Source organism: Aquarana catesbeiana, linkage group LG03 (assembly GCF_042186555.1).
Source record: "Aquarana catesbeiana isolate 2022-GZ linkage group LG03, ASM4218655v1, whole genome shotgun sequence".
NCBI lineage: Eukaryota > Metazoa > Chordata > Amphibia > Anura > Ranidae > Aquarana > Aquarana catesbeiana.
The window spans coordinates 552,121,362-552,134,646 of NC_133326.1; the positions used below are offsets into that span (position 1 = coordinate 552,121,362).

The 13,285-nt window shown below is 44.0% G+C and overlaps 1 protein-coding gene across 2 annotated transcripts in view; it reads left to right on the forward strand.

The window, feature by feature from the left end:
* The window catches only part of LOC141132789 (sodium- and chloride-dependent betaine transporter-like), a 100,119-nt gene that overhangs the window by 61,730 nt on the left and 25,104 nt on the right, over positions 1–13,285 (forward strand). For both annotated transcript variants that reach the window (XM_073621651.1, XM_073621652.1), the window contains 3 exons: positions 7,506–7,640; positions 8,969–9,072; positions 12,464–12,588. In XM_073621651.1, coding sequence (XP_073477752.1) covers positions 7,506–7,640; positions 8,969–9,072; positions 12,464–12,588 — 364 coding nt within the window. The remainder of the gene's footprint in view (positions 1–7,505; positions 7,641–8,968; positions 9,073–12,463; positions 12,589–13,285) is intronic.

Sequence of the window (13,285 nt, forward strand, 5' to 3'; positions counted from 1 at the left end):
ATGCAGCAAGTGGTGAGATTCAGGAGCCAGAAATAGAAGATTCCCAAGAAAAACAACTACCAACTAAAAGCGAAATGGCAGAGATGTTCGCGAAGCTGGAAACCTCAATAAAAAGAGAAATCGATTCCTTACGAGAAGACATGAACCAAACACTAAAAAGGGTGGAAGAGGCAGAAACAAGGCTAGATCAACAGGGAGAAGAGCTGGAAGGTGTCAAAAAACAGATAGAGGAGGTTATAAAAGTACAGAGAAACATCCTGTATAGATTGGAAGATCAGGAGAATAGGAGCAGAAGAAGGAACCTGCGAATAAGAGGTCTCCCAGAGATTCAGGGAGAAAAAGAGGATCTTCAAGGAAAAATGGACGCAATCTTCGGGGGAATGATTACCCCACCCAACATAAATGGTAAAATAAAATTTGACAGAGTTCATAGGATTCGCAAGCCCCCAGAGATCAAGGGGGACGTCCCAAGAGACGTGATCGCGAGATTTCACAACTTTCAGGATAAAGAACTGGTGAAGACGTGCATAAAAAAGAATCAACATGTGCGGTATGGAGAGACGAACTTACAAATTTTTGCGGACCTGGCGGCAGAGATGCTGACCAGGAGAAGAGTGTTGAAACCGCTGCTGGCCCAGCTTCAAGCGCACGAAGTTAGATATTCTTGGGGTTTTCCTGCCTGCCTGAACGGATTCAAGGAAGGCCGCTCGGCAACTTTAAGATTTCCTGAAGAAACTCAGAAATTTTGTGACCGCTTGGGGATCCTTTTAGTCGAAGTCCCAGGATGGTGGGAAAGAACAGGAAATCGGGATCCCACTAAAGAACAGCAGGCCTGGCAGCCAGTTCTCAAGATAAAACTGAGATAAACTGAGATAATTAGATCTATACTTGTAAAGCAATAGAAAAACATCACGCAGACACATGGGGGGAGGGTGGGGGGGGCGGGGAGCTGAGGGGAAGGGGGAGAGGGTGGACCCGGGCAACCCCCAATAAAGGGGGGAGCATAGGATCTGGAGACGCCTAAGCCGATCTTCACCTCAAGGGGGATAACCAGTGGGCCAGGTGGGGGGGTAGGGCCCATGGTTTCTCAGGTCACGGGGAGACCAGATTACCCCAACCGAGGGGGGGAGGGGCGGGAGGGAGGGAGGATTTGCGGGGTAGGAGGGGTTGGGACGGGGGAGAGGGGGGAGGGAGGGAGGTGATGGGGGGGTTGAGGGAAGAGGGAGGGAGGGGGAATCTACCAGTAATAATAGGGAAGAACAAGGACGTGGCCCTCGCTCTCGCAAAGTGGTGCGACCAAAAACCAAAAAAAAAAAATAGAGGGCCTAAAGATAATTACTTATAATGTACGTGGCATAAATGCTCCCAGGAAAAGAGCGAATATTGTGGGCGAGTTGAGACTCCTGAAGGCGGACGTGGTCCTACTTCAGGAAACCCACTTCGCTATAGCAAACAACAATAAGATAAGCTCAAAAGACTACCCCATATGGTACTATGGTGATTCCCCACTTAGCCGAGCAAAAGGAGTAGCCATAGGGTTTGCCAGAGGTGTAAAATTTGATCTAGATGAGAGACTAGTGGACCCTGATGGGCGATTCTTGTTCTTAAGAGGAAAATTAAATGGAGTAGAGTGCACCCTGGCAAACATATATGGCCCAAATAAGAACCCCATTGGCTACCTTCTGAGGCGGTTAGCTGATCTAATGGAATTTAAGAAGGGGGGCCTTATAATGGGGGGTGATTTCAATTTCTGCCCGTAACCAAAGGAGGATAGTACGTCGAGTGCACAGGGGACTGGAATGAGATGGAGGAGTAAATTAAAACAGAAACTTCACCAATATCAATTGGTAGACGTATGGAGGCTACAACATTCCAAAACAAGAGACTTCACATTCCACTCCTCTGTCCACTCGTCATACTCTAGACTTGATTACTTTTTAATAGAGCATAGGTGGTTAGAGGTGGCTATTCGTACAAACATCGGTATAACAACGTTCTCTGACCATGCGCCGGTAATGTTACAACTAAAGATAGGAGAGGCAAATACTAGGAGCAAGGGCTGGAGATTAAATGAGGAACTCTTGCATGATAAAGTTATATACGAACGAATGAAAAAAGAATTAGAGATTTATTTTAAAGAAAACAACACAGAAGGGGTATCTGAAATGACGGTGTGGGAGGCTCATAAGGCCTACATAAGAGGCATCATGATAAAAGAGGAGGCGGAGAAAAGAAGGCGCACTAGAGAGAAAACCATTGCCCTGAGAAAAGAAATTAACACACTAGAATAGCTCCATAAGAACAAGAACGACAATGAAACTTTGTTAAAACTCAGCCGAAAAAGGGAGGAGATGAGAGAACTTATAGAGCAAGAAACAAGAATGATGTACAATAAAGTAAAAAAAGTAAGGTACCTATATGGGAATAAACCGGGGAGATATTTAGCGCAGGCTCTAGCAAAAAAAAAATCAGCAAATTACATAGACAAAATACAAACAGGTAACGGGGAATTCGCACACAAATCAGTGGAAATCGCCAAGACGTTCAAGGAATACTACGCAAGTTTATATGATATAGGTACCAAAGATGAGGTCGAACAGAAAAGGGTTAAAATAAACACATACCTGAGAGAGAGTGGTCTAAAGAAAATCACAGAGGAACAAATCAGTCAGTTAGAGACACCCATCACTGAGGAAGAAATAACAAAAACCATAAGAGAAACACCGATGGGGAAAAGTCCGGGGCCTGACAATTCTCTATTACAGAAAGTTTAAAGACATCCTGATCCCAAAAATGTGTAATCTCATTAATAGGATTGGGGATAAAGAGGAATTACGTAAAGAAGCCCTAGAAGCTACTATTATTGTTATCCCTAAGGAAGGGAAGGATGGAACGCTATGTTCAAGTTACAGACCGATCTCCCTCTTAAATCTAGACACCAAAATTTACGCTAAAATCCTCGCGGACAGGCTGAAAAAAGTTATGCAAAAAATAATACATCCAGACCAAGTCGGCTTCATCAAGGAGGGAAGGGAAAGATAATGGTACCAGGACCCTGTTAGCAATACAGGAGATGAAAGGTAATGGGGCCCCAGGACTACTCCTGTCGATAGATGCAGAGAAAGCATTCGACAGGGTAGACTGGGGCCTCATGCAAGGTACATGGGAAGAAATAGGACTGGGTGAGAAAATGAGAAAACGCATAAAGGCCCTATACATTAGACCTACAGCAAGGGTAAAGATAAATGGGATAGTTTCAGATCCATTTGAAATGTTCAATGGAACGAGACAAGGGTGCCCACTATCCCCCTTGCTATTCGTGTTGGCATTGGAACCACTCTTAGCTAGGGTAAGACAGAATCCAGATATAAGGGGGATAAAGCTGGGGGAGGAAACACACAAGCTAGCCGCCTAAGCGGATGATATCCTGTTCTATGTAACCAGACCAAAGACATCTCTCCCAAATGTAATGAAAACCTTAAAAGAGTATGGTGAGGTCTCAAACTTCAAGTTAAACCCATCGAAGTCTGAAACCCTCACATTTAATATTCCAAAAAGTGAGGAACTTTTACTTCAAAAGAGTTTCGCATTTGTTTGGGGTAAAAAAGAAATAAACTACTTAGGGGTTAAGATGACCAAAACCAACGTAAGTCTATACCAAGTAAATTTCCTTCCACTACTAGATGAGATTAAAAACGAATTAAATAGAATAACAACAGGAAATATTTCGTGGGGGGGAAGAATAAATATTATCAAAATGGTCATCCTCCCCAAAATCATATATAAAATGCAGATGCTACCGATCCCACTCCCGGACGCCTTTTTTAAAACAATACAAAAGCTTTTCATAAGTTTTATTTGGAAAAGGAAAAAAGCAAGAATAAGCATGGCACAATTAATTAAAGATAGAATAAGAGGGGGTTGGGGCGCACCGGATATTAGAAATTACTACAATGCGGTAATATTGTCACGGGTAGTAGACTGGGCTAAAGAAAATAGAGAAAAGAGATGGGTGAAGATGGAAGGCACAATAAGCACAGTTAATTTAGGTAAAATAATTTGGATACCTCCACAATACAGAAAATTAGGTACAGACACAAACAACATCACTAGACACGCACTAAAAATATGGGATCACATACACAGAAAGGAAAAATGGGAATATAACTCACCACTAACACCCCTTACAAATACAGAATATTTTATACCGGGAATTGAGGCCTGATTTGGGAAATGGATAACACTAGAAAACGCACAACTGAAAGATGTTATGGACCAAGGTAAAATCTACACGTATCAAGAACTAAAGAGCAAAAGGGAGTGGAGATCGATAGATGAATGGCAATACAATCAATTAAAACACTTTACAGAGTATTTGCCCCAGCCAATAAGATCGGAAGCAAATTTGCTTCCCTTAGAAAAAATTTGCGTGGACAAGGGGAAGAAGAGGGTGATCTCAAAAATATATAGAGCACTAATAGAAAGGACTGGCCCGGATATTCCACCGTATATTATTAAGTGGGAAAATGAACTAGGGATTTGCCTGAGGAAGGAAGAGATTAGCCAAATAATGCGTCGGGTACACACCACTACAGTAAACAGTAATATGAGGGAGATGAACTATAAATGCTTGGTGGGATGGCATATCACCCCCGATAAAGCGCATAAAATTCAAAAAGAAAAATCACAATATTGTTGGCGAGGGTGCAAAGAGATTGGGACGATGGCCAATGTCCGGATGCCAATGGTGGCAATGTCCGGAAATTAAAAAATATTGGGAAGGGATCAGGCAAATAATAGGGGAAATAACCAACACAATGCTTCTAGACGATCCATGGAGTTGCTTATTCCACGGGATAAATATCCCGAACAAACAATATCTCAAAAGCCTACTGCCGCCACTCCTAAACGCAGCCAAAAGTCTTATCCCCAGACATTGGAAGGAACCAATGAGACCCACAATGAGGAACTGGTGCAATAAAGTTAACGAGATCCAAAATCTAGAGTACTTAAGGTATAGCGATGGGGAATGTCTGGAAGCCTATGAGGTAAAATGGCAAGAATGGGATAAATTCAAACGAACGATGAGATATGCCGAAGCTATGGGAGCCTAGGGAGTAGTTGAACGACTGTACCAAAGGAATAGGAGAAAAACAGAGGTAGTTGACAACCCAATCGGAATACAGAAGAGCAACTGAGAGAAAGGCCCGGGAAAACGACTGGTAGATAGGGGGGATGAGGGGATGGTGATGGGTGGGAAGGATATGGGATAAGGTGGGTCCGGCATTTATTTATGATATAAATCATCGAAATATATACAGAAGGGGGAAAGGGAAGACTGCAGGGAAAAAATAGGGGAAAAAAAAAAAAGAGGGAAAAGGAAAAAAAAAAAAAAAAAAAAAAAAAAAAAAGCTACTATGATGTAATGGTGAGGGAAATAAATGAACGGAAAAGTTGATTTAAGTACCTCAAAATAACAAAAAACTGAAGTAGCTAAAAAAAAGAAAGAAAAAAAAAAAATGTCCTGCCTCCGCCATTTCGGGTAAGGGGAAACCGGCAGTGAAGTCTTCACAGCTGGTTCCCTACTGCGAAGCACCAGTGTGAACCTAGGCTCAAGCAACTTTAGCATTCCTTTGGAATTGTATGGGAAGAAAAGCAATTCTGACGCAAATAATGAGCTTATGTACACAGGCCTTTGAAAAGAAAAGGATACAAATTTAACGTATACTGGTTGTATGCTCAAATTGCCTTTTTTCAATAAAAACTAAGTGAAAGAAAAGCAGTACTGTTAATGCTACAGAATTCAAAAACATTTTAGACCACTGTGCGCTTCCAACCTTGTGGCAGTTTGGAGAAGGCCCTTCTCTGTGACTACACCCCTGTGCACAAAGCCAGCTCCATAAAGACATGGTTTGACCAGTTTGGTGTGGTGAACTTAGGTGTCCTGCACAGAGTCCTGACCTCAACCCTACTGAACACCTTCCTTTGGAATGAATTGGAATGCAGATCGCAACCCAAGTCTCCTCATCCAACATCAGTCTTTAACCTCACAAATGGCTGGATAGACAGAGATTCCCAAAGACACACTCCAGAATCTTATGAAAAGCCTTCCCAGAGGAGTGAAGGCTGGAATAATCTCAATGGTGGGGCCAACTCCATATTAGTGGCTATGGTTTTGGAATGGGATGTACACCAAGTTCATAGACGTGATGGTCAATTGTAGAGATGGTCCTGATATTCGAGTCGAACGTAAGTTCGACTCAAGCATCGGGTGTTCGCCTGTTCGCCAAATAGCGAACAATTTGGGGTGTGCGTGGCAAATTCGAAAGCCGCGGAACGCCCTTTAAAAGTCTATGGGTGAAATCAAAAGTGCTAATTTTAAAGGCTTATATGCATGGTATGGATTTTGAGGGGGACCCCCACGCCATTTTTAATAAAAATTTTGGCGCGGGGTTCCCCTTAATATCCATACCAGACCTGAAGGGCCTGGTATGGAATTTGGAAGGACCCCCATGCTTTTTTTTTTTTTTAATTTTGGTTTGGGGTTCCCCTATGGGGGAATACCATGCCGTTTTTATCAGTGAACTTTTATGTGTATTGCCGAGAAAGTTCCCTCGGCGGATAAGGACCCCCCCTGTACTGCGCAGGCGCAGTGCCTGCACAGTACGAACTACTGTCAGCCACCGGAGATAGCCGAAGCTCAAACTTTTCAATCAGCTGTACACGGCGCCTGCGCCCTAGGTCCAGGTTCCTTCCCCACCATCCAAGTGGACCTAGAGGGGGAATCAAAAAGAGCCGAGCGAAGCGAGGCCGTGCCCGAAGCGTGGCGAGCGAAGCGAGCCCGCGAGGGGCCCTCTTACAGGCGCCGTGTACCGCTGATTTTCAGCTATTCACCTTCAGCTATTTCCGCCTGCGCCTGCGCAGTACAGGGGGGTCCTTATCCGCCGAGTGGAACTTTCTCGGCAGAACACCGGGACCGACAATTCATTATAGCCGCAAGTACTTTTTTATGACTTTTTTTCCTTCAGAAATCTAATTTTGCTCTCAGACTGTTGTAAACACAGGAAACATGCGCCACTTTACAGGCATACTATAGACACCCCCCAGGTACGAAATTTAAAGGAATATTACACTTTTATTGTTTCACTTTAAGCATTATTAAAATCACTGCTCCCGAAAAAAATGGCCATTTTTAAAACTTTTTTTGCATTGATACAAGTCCCCTGGGGCAGGACCCAGGTCCCCAAACACTTTTTAAGACAATACCATGCATATAAGCCTTTAAAATTAGCACTTTTGATTTTTCATGTTCATGTCCCATAGACTTTAACGGTGTTCGTGTGTTCGAACAAATATTCTGGTGCGAACCGAACCAGGGGGTGTTCGGCCCATCCCTAGTCAATTATTCACAAACTTTTGGCCAGTGTAGTGTATGCTGTGTGTTTGTTTTATTATACAGTTATTTATTTTTTTGTCTGTTGTCTAACACTTTCCCCTCGTGATAGGTTGTATACTTCACTGCTACCTTTCCATACGTGATGCTGTTCATTCTATTGATTCGAGGAGTGACGCTCCCTGGAGCCTACGAGGGGATTGTGTTTTATCTGAATCCAGACATCAGCCGGTTGAAGGACCCTCAGGTGAGGTGGGTCATGGGCAGCATATAAATAAGATTACTGACCAGAACTACAAGTGCAGAGAATGATTGTATATCATGAATGCTTCAGAGGAGGACAGAGACTAAATATTTTGCAGTGCTGCCCTTGGAAAGTATACAGTAGATGAAAACAGGAAATATTGTGTAGTTTTAGTACACATTTATTTGAAAGAACATTACAATTGAACTGACCACAGATTTGACAGGAACTTCTATTAAGGTTTTACTAAACCCACAACAGTAAAATCAGTCTGTATATGCAGTAAAGCATGCTTGTTATACTCACTGTGGAACCTAAGGGGTTAATCTTCTGCATTGTGTAAAAAAGGCTGTTTGATCCTGTGTTCTCTGATCCTCCCCTTCTTCAACAGTCCCAAATCCATCTTCTGATGAAACAGAGCCTTGGGGGCAAGCTGCATATGCTCAGTTTGGTGTCTGGAGAGTTTTTTTTTTTTCTTGGGAGAGTACATGTGATCAGCGCAGGGTCAATCAGCACTGTCCAGATAGAGGGTCAGGGGTCCTGCAGCCTCATAGGACATTCAGGGAAGAATAAAAACTCCCCCTACAAGCTTTAGAAGTCACAAGACTGCTATATACTGCTGCTGATGAGAAGAGGAATTTAACAGTTCATATTTACTAAAATAATTGCATTTCCATGTTTTTGGTACTATGGGAGACCAGATATAGTAAATGCAGAGTCCTGGGTTTGGTAACACTTTGAAAATGCTCCCTCTACTAGCTATTTGAGAGACAGTGCAACCAGCAACTTGGCTTTATTGGTTATTTTGTATTGTTGCTCTCAAAGTTTATAAAAACTTTTAGCTTTGATCAGAGTAGGGAAGGCTCAGAACCTTGGTCAGGTTTTTTTCATGTTGTCTGTGTCCCCTGCTAAGGAGATTCGGCATTGTATTTGAGAGAAAAAGTGATGGCAAATCAAAAATTTTACAGCTGTAACCGAAACAGGTGAGATGAAACCATCCAATGGGGACACCTGGTCAGGTATCAACTGTTTGAGCATGTGACTTTGCCTTACTTTGGCGAGATCTCCTCTTACTTCCTGTTTTGTTGTGTCACCAGGACAGGAATTGAGGAGAACCCTTCCAAATGAGACACGAACAGCAAAAATAAATAAATAAATATATATATATATATATATATATATATATATATATATTAGGCAACAGATGGCTGCCCCACTAATGTTTCCTAGAAATAATAACCATAACACACATTGATTGAAGTGTTGCAGGTATTTATTCATGCTGATTGTGGCGGCATAGAAAAGCTTTGTAAACATTGTTTATTTTGCAGGTATGGATGGATGCAGGGACCCAAATCTTTTTCTCGTATGCCATCTGCCAGGGGTGTCTGACTGCACTTGGGAGCTACAACAAGTACAACAACAACTGTTACAGGTGTGTGTGAGGTGATGATTCAGCCTTAATAAGTTTATTTGACATATGCTTAAAAAAGTGGCAGTCAAATGCAGTCAATGTGTCTTAGGCCATGTTCACAGTGATCTGACACGAAAGTCGCACAACTTCCAATCCAACTTGCCCTGCGAATTCAGGTCCGACTTCCATGCGACTTCAATGAATGAAATCCGACTTTGAGATGATTGTGACTTGTCCTTTGACTGATCAAAACAATTTCTTTGGCTCTGGAATGGATGAAACGCAGTTTTTTTCCCTTTCCCTTTTGGCGTGGAGTTCCTCTTAAAAATCCCTTCAGTATGGTATGGATTTTGAGGGGAAACCCAACGTCAAAAAAAAAAAAAAAAACAGCGTGTGCCCCCCCCCCAAAATCAAGACTAGACCCCTATCCGAGCATGCAGCTCGACAGGTCAGGAAAGGGGGCGGGATGAGCGAGCGCCCCCCCTCCAGAACCATACCAGCCACATGCCCTCAACATGGGGGGGTGGGTGCTTTGGGGCCGGGGGTGCTCTGCCCCCCCCATCCCCAAAGCAGGTTGTCCCCATGTTGACGGGGACAAGGGCCTCTTCCCCACAACCCTGGCCAGTGGTTGTGGGGGTCTGTAGGCAGGGGGCTTATCAGAATCTGGAAGTCCCCTTTAAAAAAGTGGGCCGCTGGATCCCAGGCCCTCCTATGTGAATAAGTATGGGGTATTTATTCACCAAAAAAAAAAGCAGTGTAGTGTTACAAAAAAAAAAAAGGGACGGCTTTTGACAAGTCCTTTATTATAAATGAAGAATGTCCTCCATCATAGCTCCAAGGTCAATCACGACCGAACGCAACATACAGGGATATATGATGTAATACTGACATATAATCACACTCATAGGTTGGACTTGATGGACTTGTGTCTTTTTTCAGCCTCATATGTAACTATGTAACTATGATATCTTCTTTCTCCGCTTCCTCCACCAATGACTTCTTTCTCCGCTTCCTCCGCCGATGTCTTCATCCTCCGTTGCCGCCCACCCTCTGCAAATAAAGAAAACGATCCTCCTCTGATGCTGGCTTCCACCGTTATGGGTGTATGACAGTTCTTATATAGCTATGGGGCGTGGCCATCAGGTGACGTCATTCTGATGCCTCTCCCCTTGTGATACCACAGACCTGGTCCATTAGACATCACAAGGGGGTGGGGTCTCAGGGTGATGTCACCTGATGGCCACGCCCCATAGCTATATAAGAACTGTCAGACACCCAGACACCGGAGCTGACAGAACGGCAGGAGCCAGTGTCGAAGGAGGTGCATTTTATTATTTTCAGCAGGGAAGAAGACATTGGCGGAGGAAACAAAGAAAGAAGACATCAGCGGAGGAAGCAGAGAAAGAAGACATCGTGATTGACGTTGGAGCCCTCCTGCACCAAGGCACGCACCCACCTTTGTTGTGGGCATGTGGCCTGGCATTGTTTAGGAGGGGGGGACGCTCGCCTGCCCCCCACTTTCCTTACCTGCCGGGTTGCATGCGTGGATAAGGATTTGGTATGGATTCTGGGGGGGGGAGGTGCACAGGCTGTTTTTTGTTTTTGGTGCGGGTGTCAGGTTTCAGGTGTGAGGCTGAGTTGCTGAGAGGGCGCCCCTTGCGGCTAAGTACAGCGCACCCCTGGGAGTCAGAAGATTCAGAGTCAGAAACCAGGCCAGGAGTCATACACACTGAATCAGTCAGTGATTGGTTTGGATAGCAGAACTAGAGCAAGCCGGGATCATACACAATAGATAGGAGATAGCAGAATTGTGAGCCAAGCTGAGGTCAAACACGAGGGAACAGGCAGGAGCAGAGTCAGGTTGCAAGCCAGGGGTCAAGCCAGGAGTTCAGAATAAGCAGGTAACAACAAGCTGGGTCGGTAGTGGGAAGTCCAAGGATCAGGATAAACAGAGCACAGAAAATACGGGAAGCTGAAGATAATCCAGCATCTGCATGTGTCAGTGTCAGGTTTAAATAGGCCAGAGGGCGCCAACATCTGTCACGTCATGCATGAGCATCTATGTGCACCCGCCGTCACGCATCTGCCTGCAACCGCTCACGCTGTCACGCATCTGTGTGTGCGCATGCGCGCGGGAATCCGTCTGGCGCGACCATGCTGAATGCTGGTAGGTTTGCCAGTTCTTCGGCCATTTCCCTGTAGGTGGGGTTTCCCCTCAAAATCCATACCAGACCAAAGGGATCTTGAGGGGGAACTCCACACCAAAATTAGAAAAAAAAGCGTCCTGGGGTTCCACGATCCATACCAGACTCAAACAGCTTGGTATGGATTTTGGGGGGCACGCCATTTTTTGGTGGGATTTTACATTGCTAACATTGGATACACTTCATCTCAGTGCAGAAGCCGCATGCCACAAGTTGGATCAGTTAAGATGATGATCCGACTTGGATGCGACTTCCATTCAAATCAATGGGCTAAAATCACACCAAAGTATTGCAGGAACCTTTTTCAAAGTCAGACCAGTTAAGACAGCTCTCATAGGAAACCATTGATTTTGACATGTCGTGAGAATTGTGTTCTCGAAGTCGGAGTGCATGTCAGGCCAGTGTGAACCAGCTCTTAGGCCTAGTTTACACTTGCTTTGCTGTCTAAAGAGCAATCTGCATGTGGAACACATTAGATGTATTGCTTCCTCACCGCCAGCTTTAAACCCCTAAATACCATGGATGCAGCATGGCCCTAGTCACTTAAATGGTCACGCTCAGTGGGCGATATCGACAGAGGGCATAATTCATGTGCAGCCCCTGACTAATGCCTAAGCAGCAAAAGGGGGAGCGGTTAACCACAGGTTTTTACTGCCCCACAATCACAAATGTAAAGGATCCATTAGTGACCAGTTGATTTACTTTTTTAGAAACTAGAAACGTTACTGATTACTAAAATCAGAACTCCAGCTAAACTCATAATTCAACTAATGTGCCTATACATAAGGTTACTATTAATGCCCCTGTTACCAGATAAAATTGTGGAAATCAGCCTTCCCACATCCTATAACAAAATTTGGCATCAGGTGTAATAAAAAGGCTAACACTTAGCAGACGCCATCAATAATAAACTTGCATACATACAGTATATTAATGCATTTTATGCAATGCTTGTTACAAAAGTATAAGATGTTTGCAATTCCATTCAGCATTACCGCATGCCAAATTTTGACCCTGCAGTACTAAAAACATGTCAGCATGACAACATTCTGCAGATTGACTTGCACTTTGGCACTTGTTCTCATATGTGGATTTCTGATTTTTTTAAAGGGTGATAATGTAAAAATAGGTTGTTAGGTACTATTAAACACCTTAATATTGAGCATCTTTCTGTCTCACCATGCTTTTAATGCTCTCATCCTGTATAGGGACTGCATAGCACTGTGCTTCCTGAACAGCATCACCAGCTTTGTGGCGGGCTTTGCCATCTTCTCTGTTCTGGGGTTCATGGCCCGGGAACAGGGGGTTCCTATTTCTCAGGTGGCAGAGTCTGGTAAGTTGAAGGATTCCAATTGCCATGCAGGTGTATAACATATTTTAAAAAGCAAATGAATATGAAACATTCAATGATTTTATTGAAAGGGTTAACGCTGAATGCCAATCAAACCGATAAATACAAAACTGAAATACATTTATTTGAGCTGTATACCAGCTGAAAGTTTCATACTGTTTAGCAGGTCTTGTGTTCAAACAGCTGTATTGATACGTGAGGAGAAGTTTGAAATGCTGCCTAGATAGGGTCTTTTTCAAAGCGCACCTGTGACATCATGTCCAACCACAGCAACTAATTCTCTAATGAATTTGCCAACATAAATTTGGGCTACAGCTACTCTCTATATTTAAAGGAGAAGTATAGCCAAAGATCTCCTTTGGATCACTGGAGCGCAGTTAACGCTGCACTCCTGTGACCCCGAAGCCCGCTGTCGGCTGACATCACAGAGCCGGTCCTTGTTCTGGAAAGACACTTACCATATGGTCGGGATCCACCCAGAGGCCTGAAATGACACCTGGCTTAGCACCTTCAGAAATCTCCTCCTATCCCCTCCACAGCCCAGCACTCTGGTGAGTTCTGGAGGGGAGAGCGGAGAGCCGCTGACTGACAGTTTCAGCTCTCTGCTCAGAGAGGTCAGGAGAACTGAGCAATCAACTATGTTTGATTGCTCAGTTCTCACTGCAGAGCCGTCGGGGAA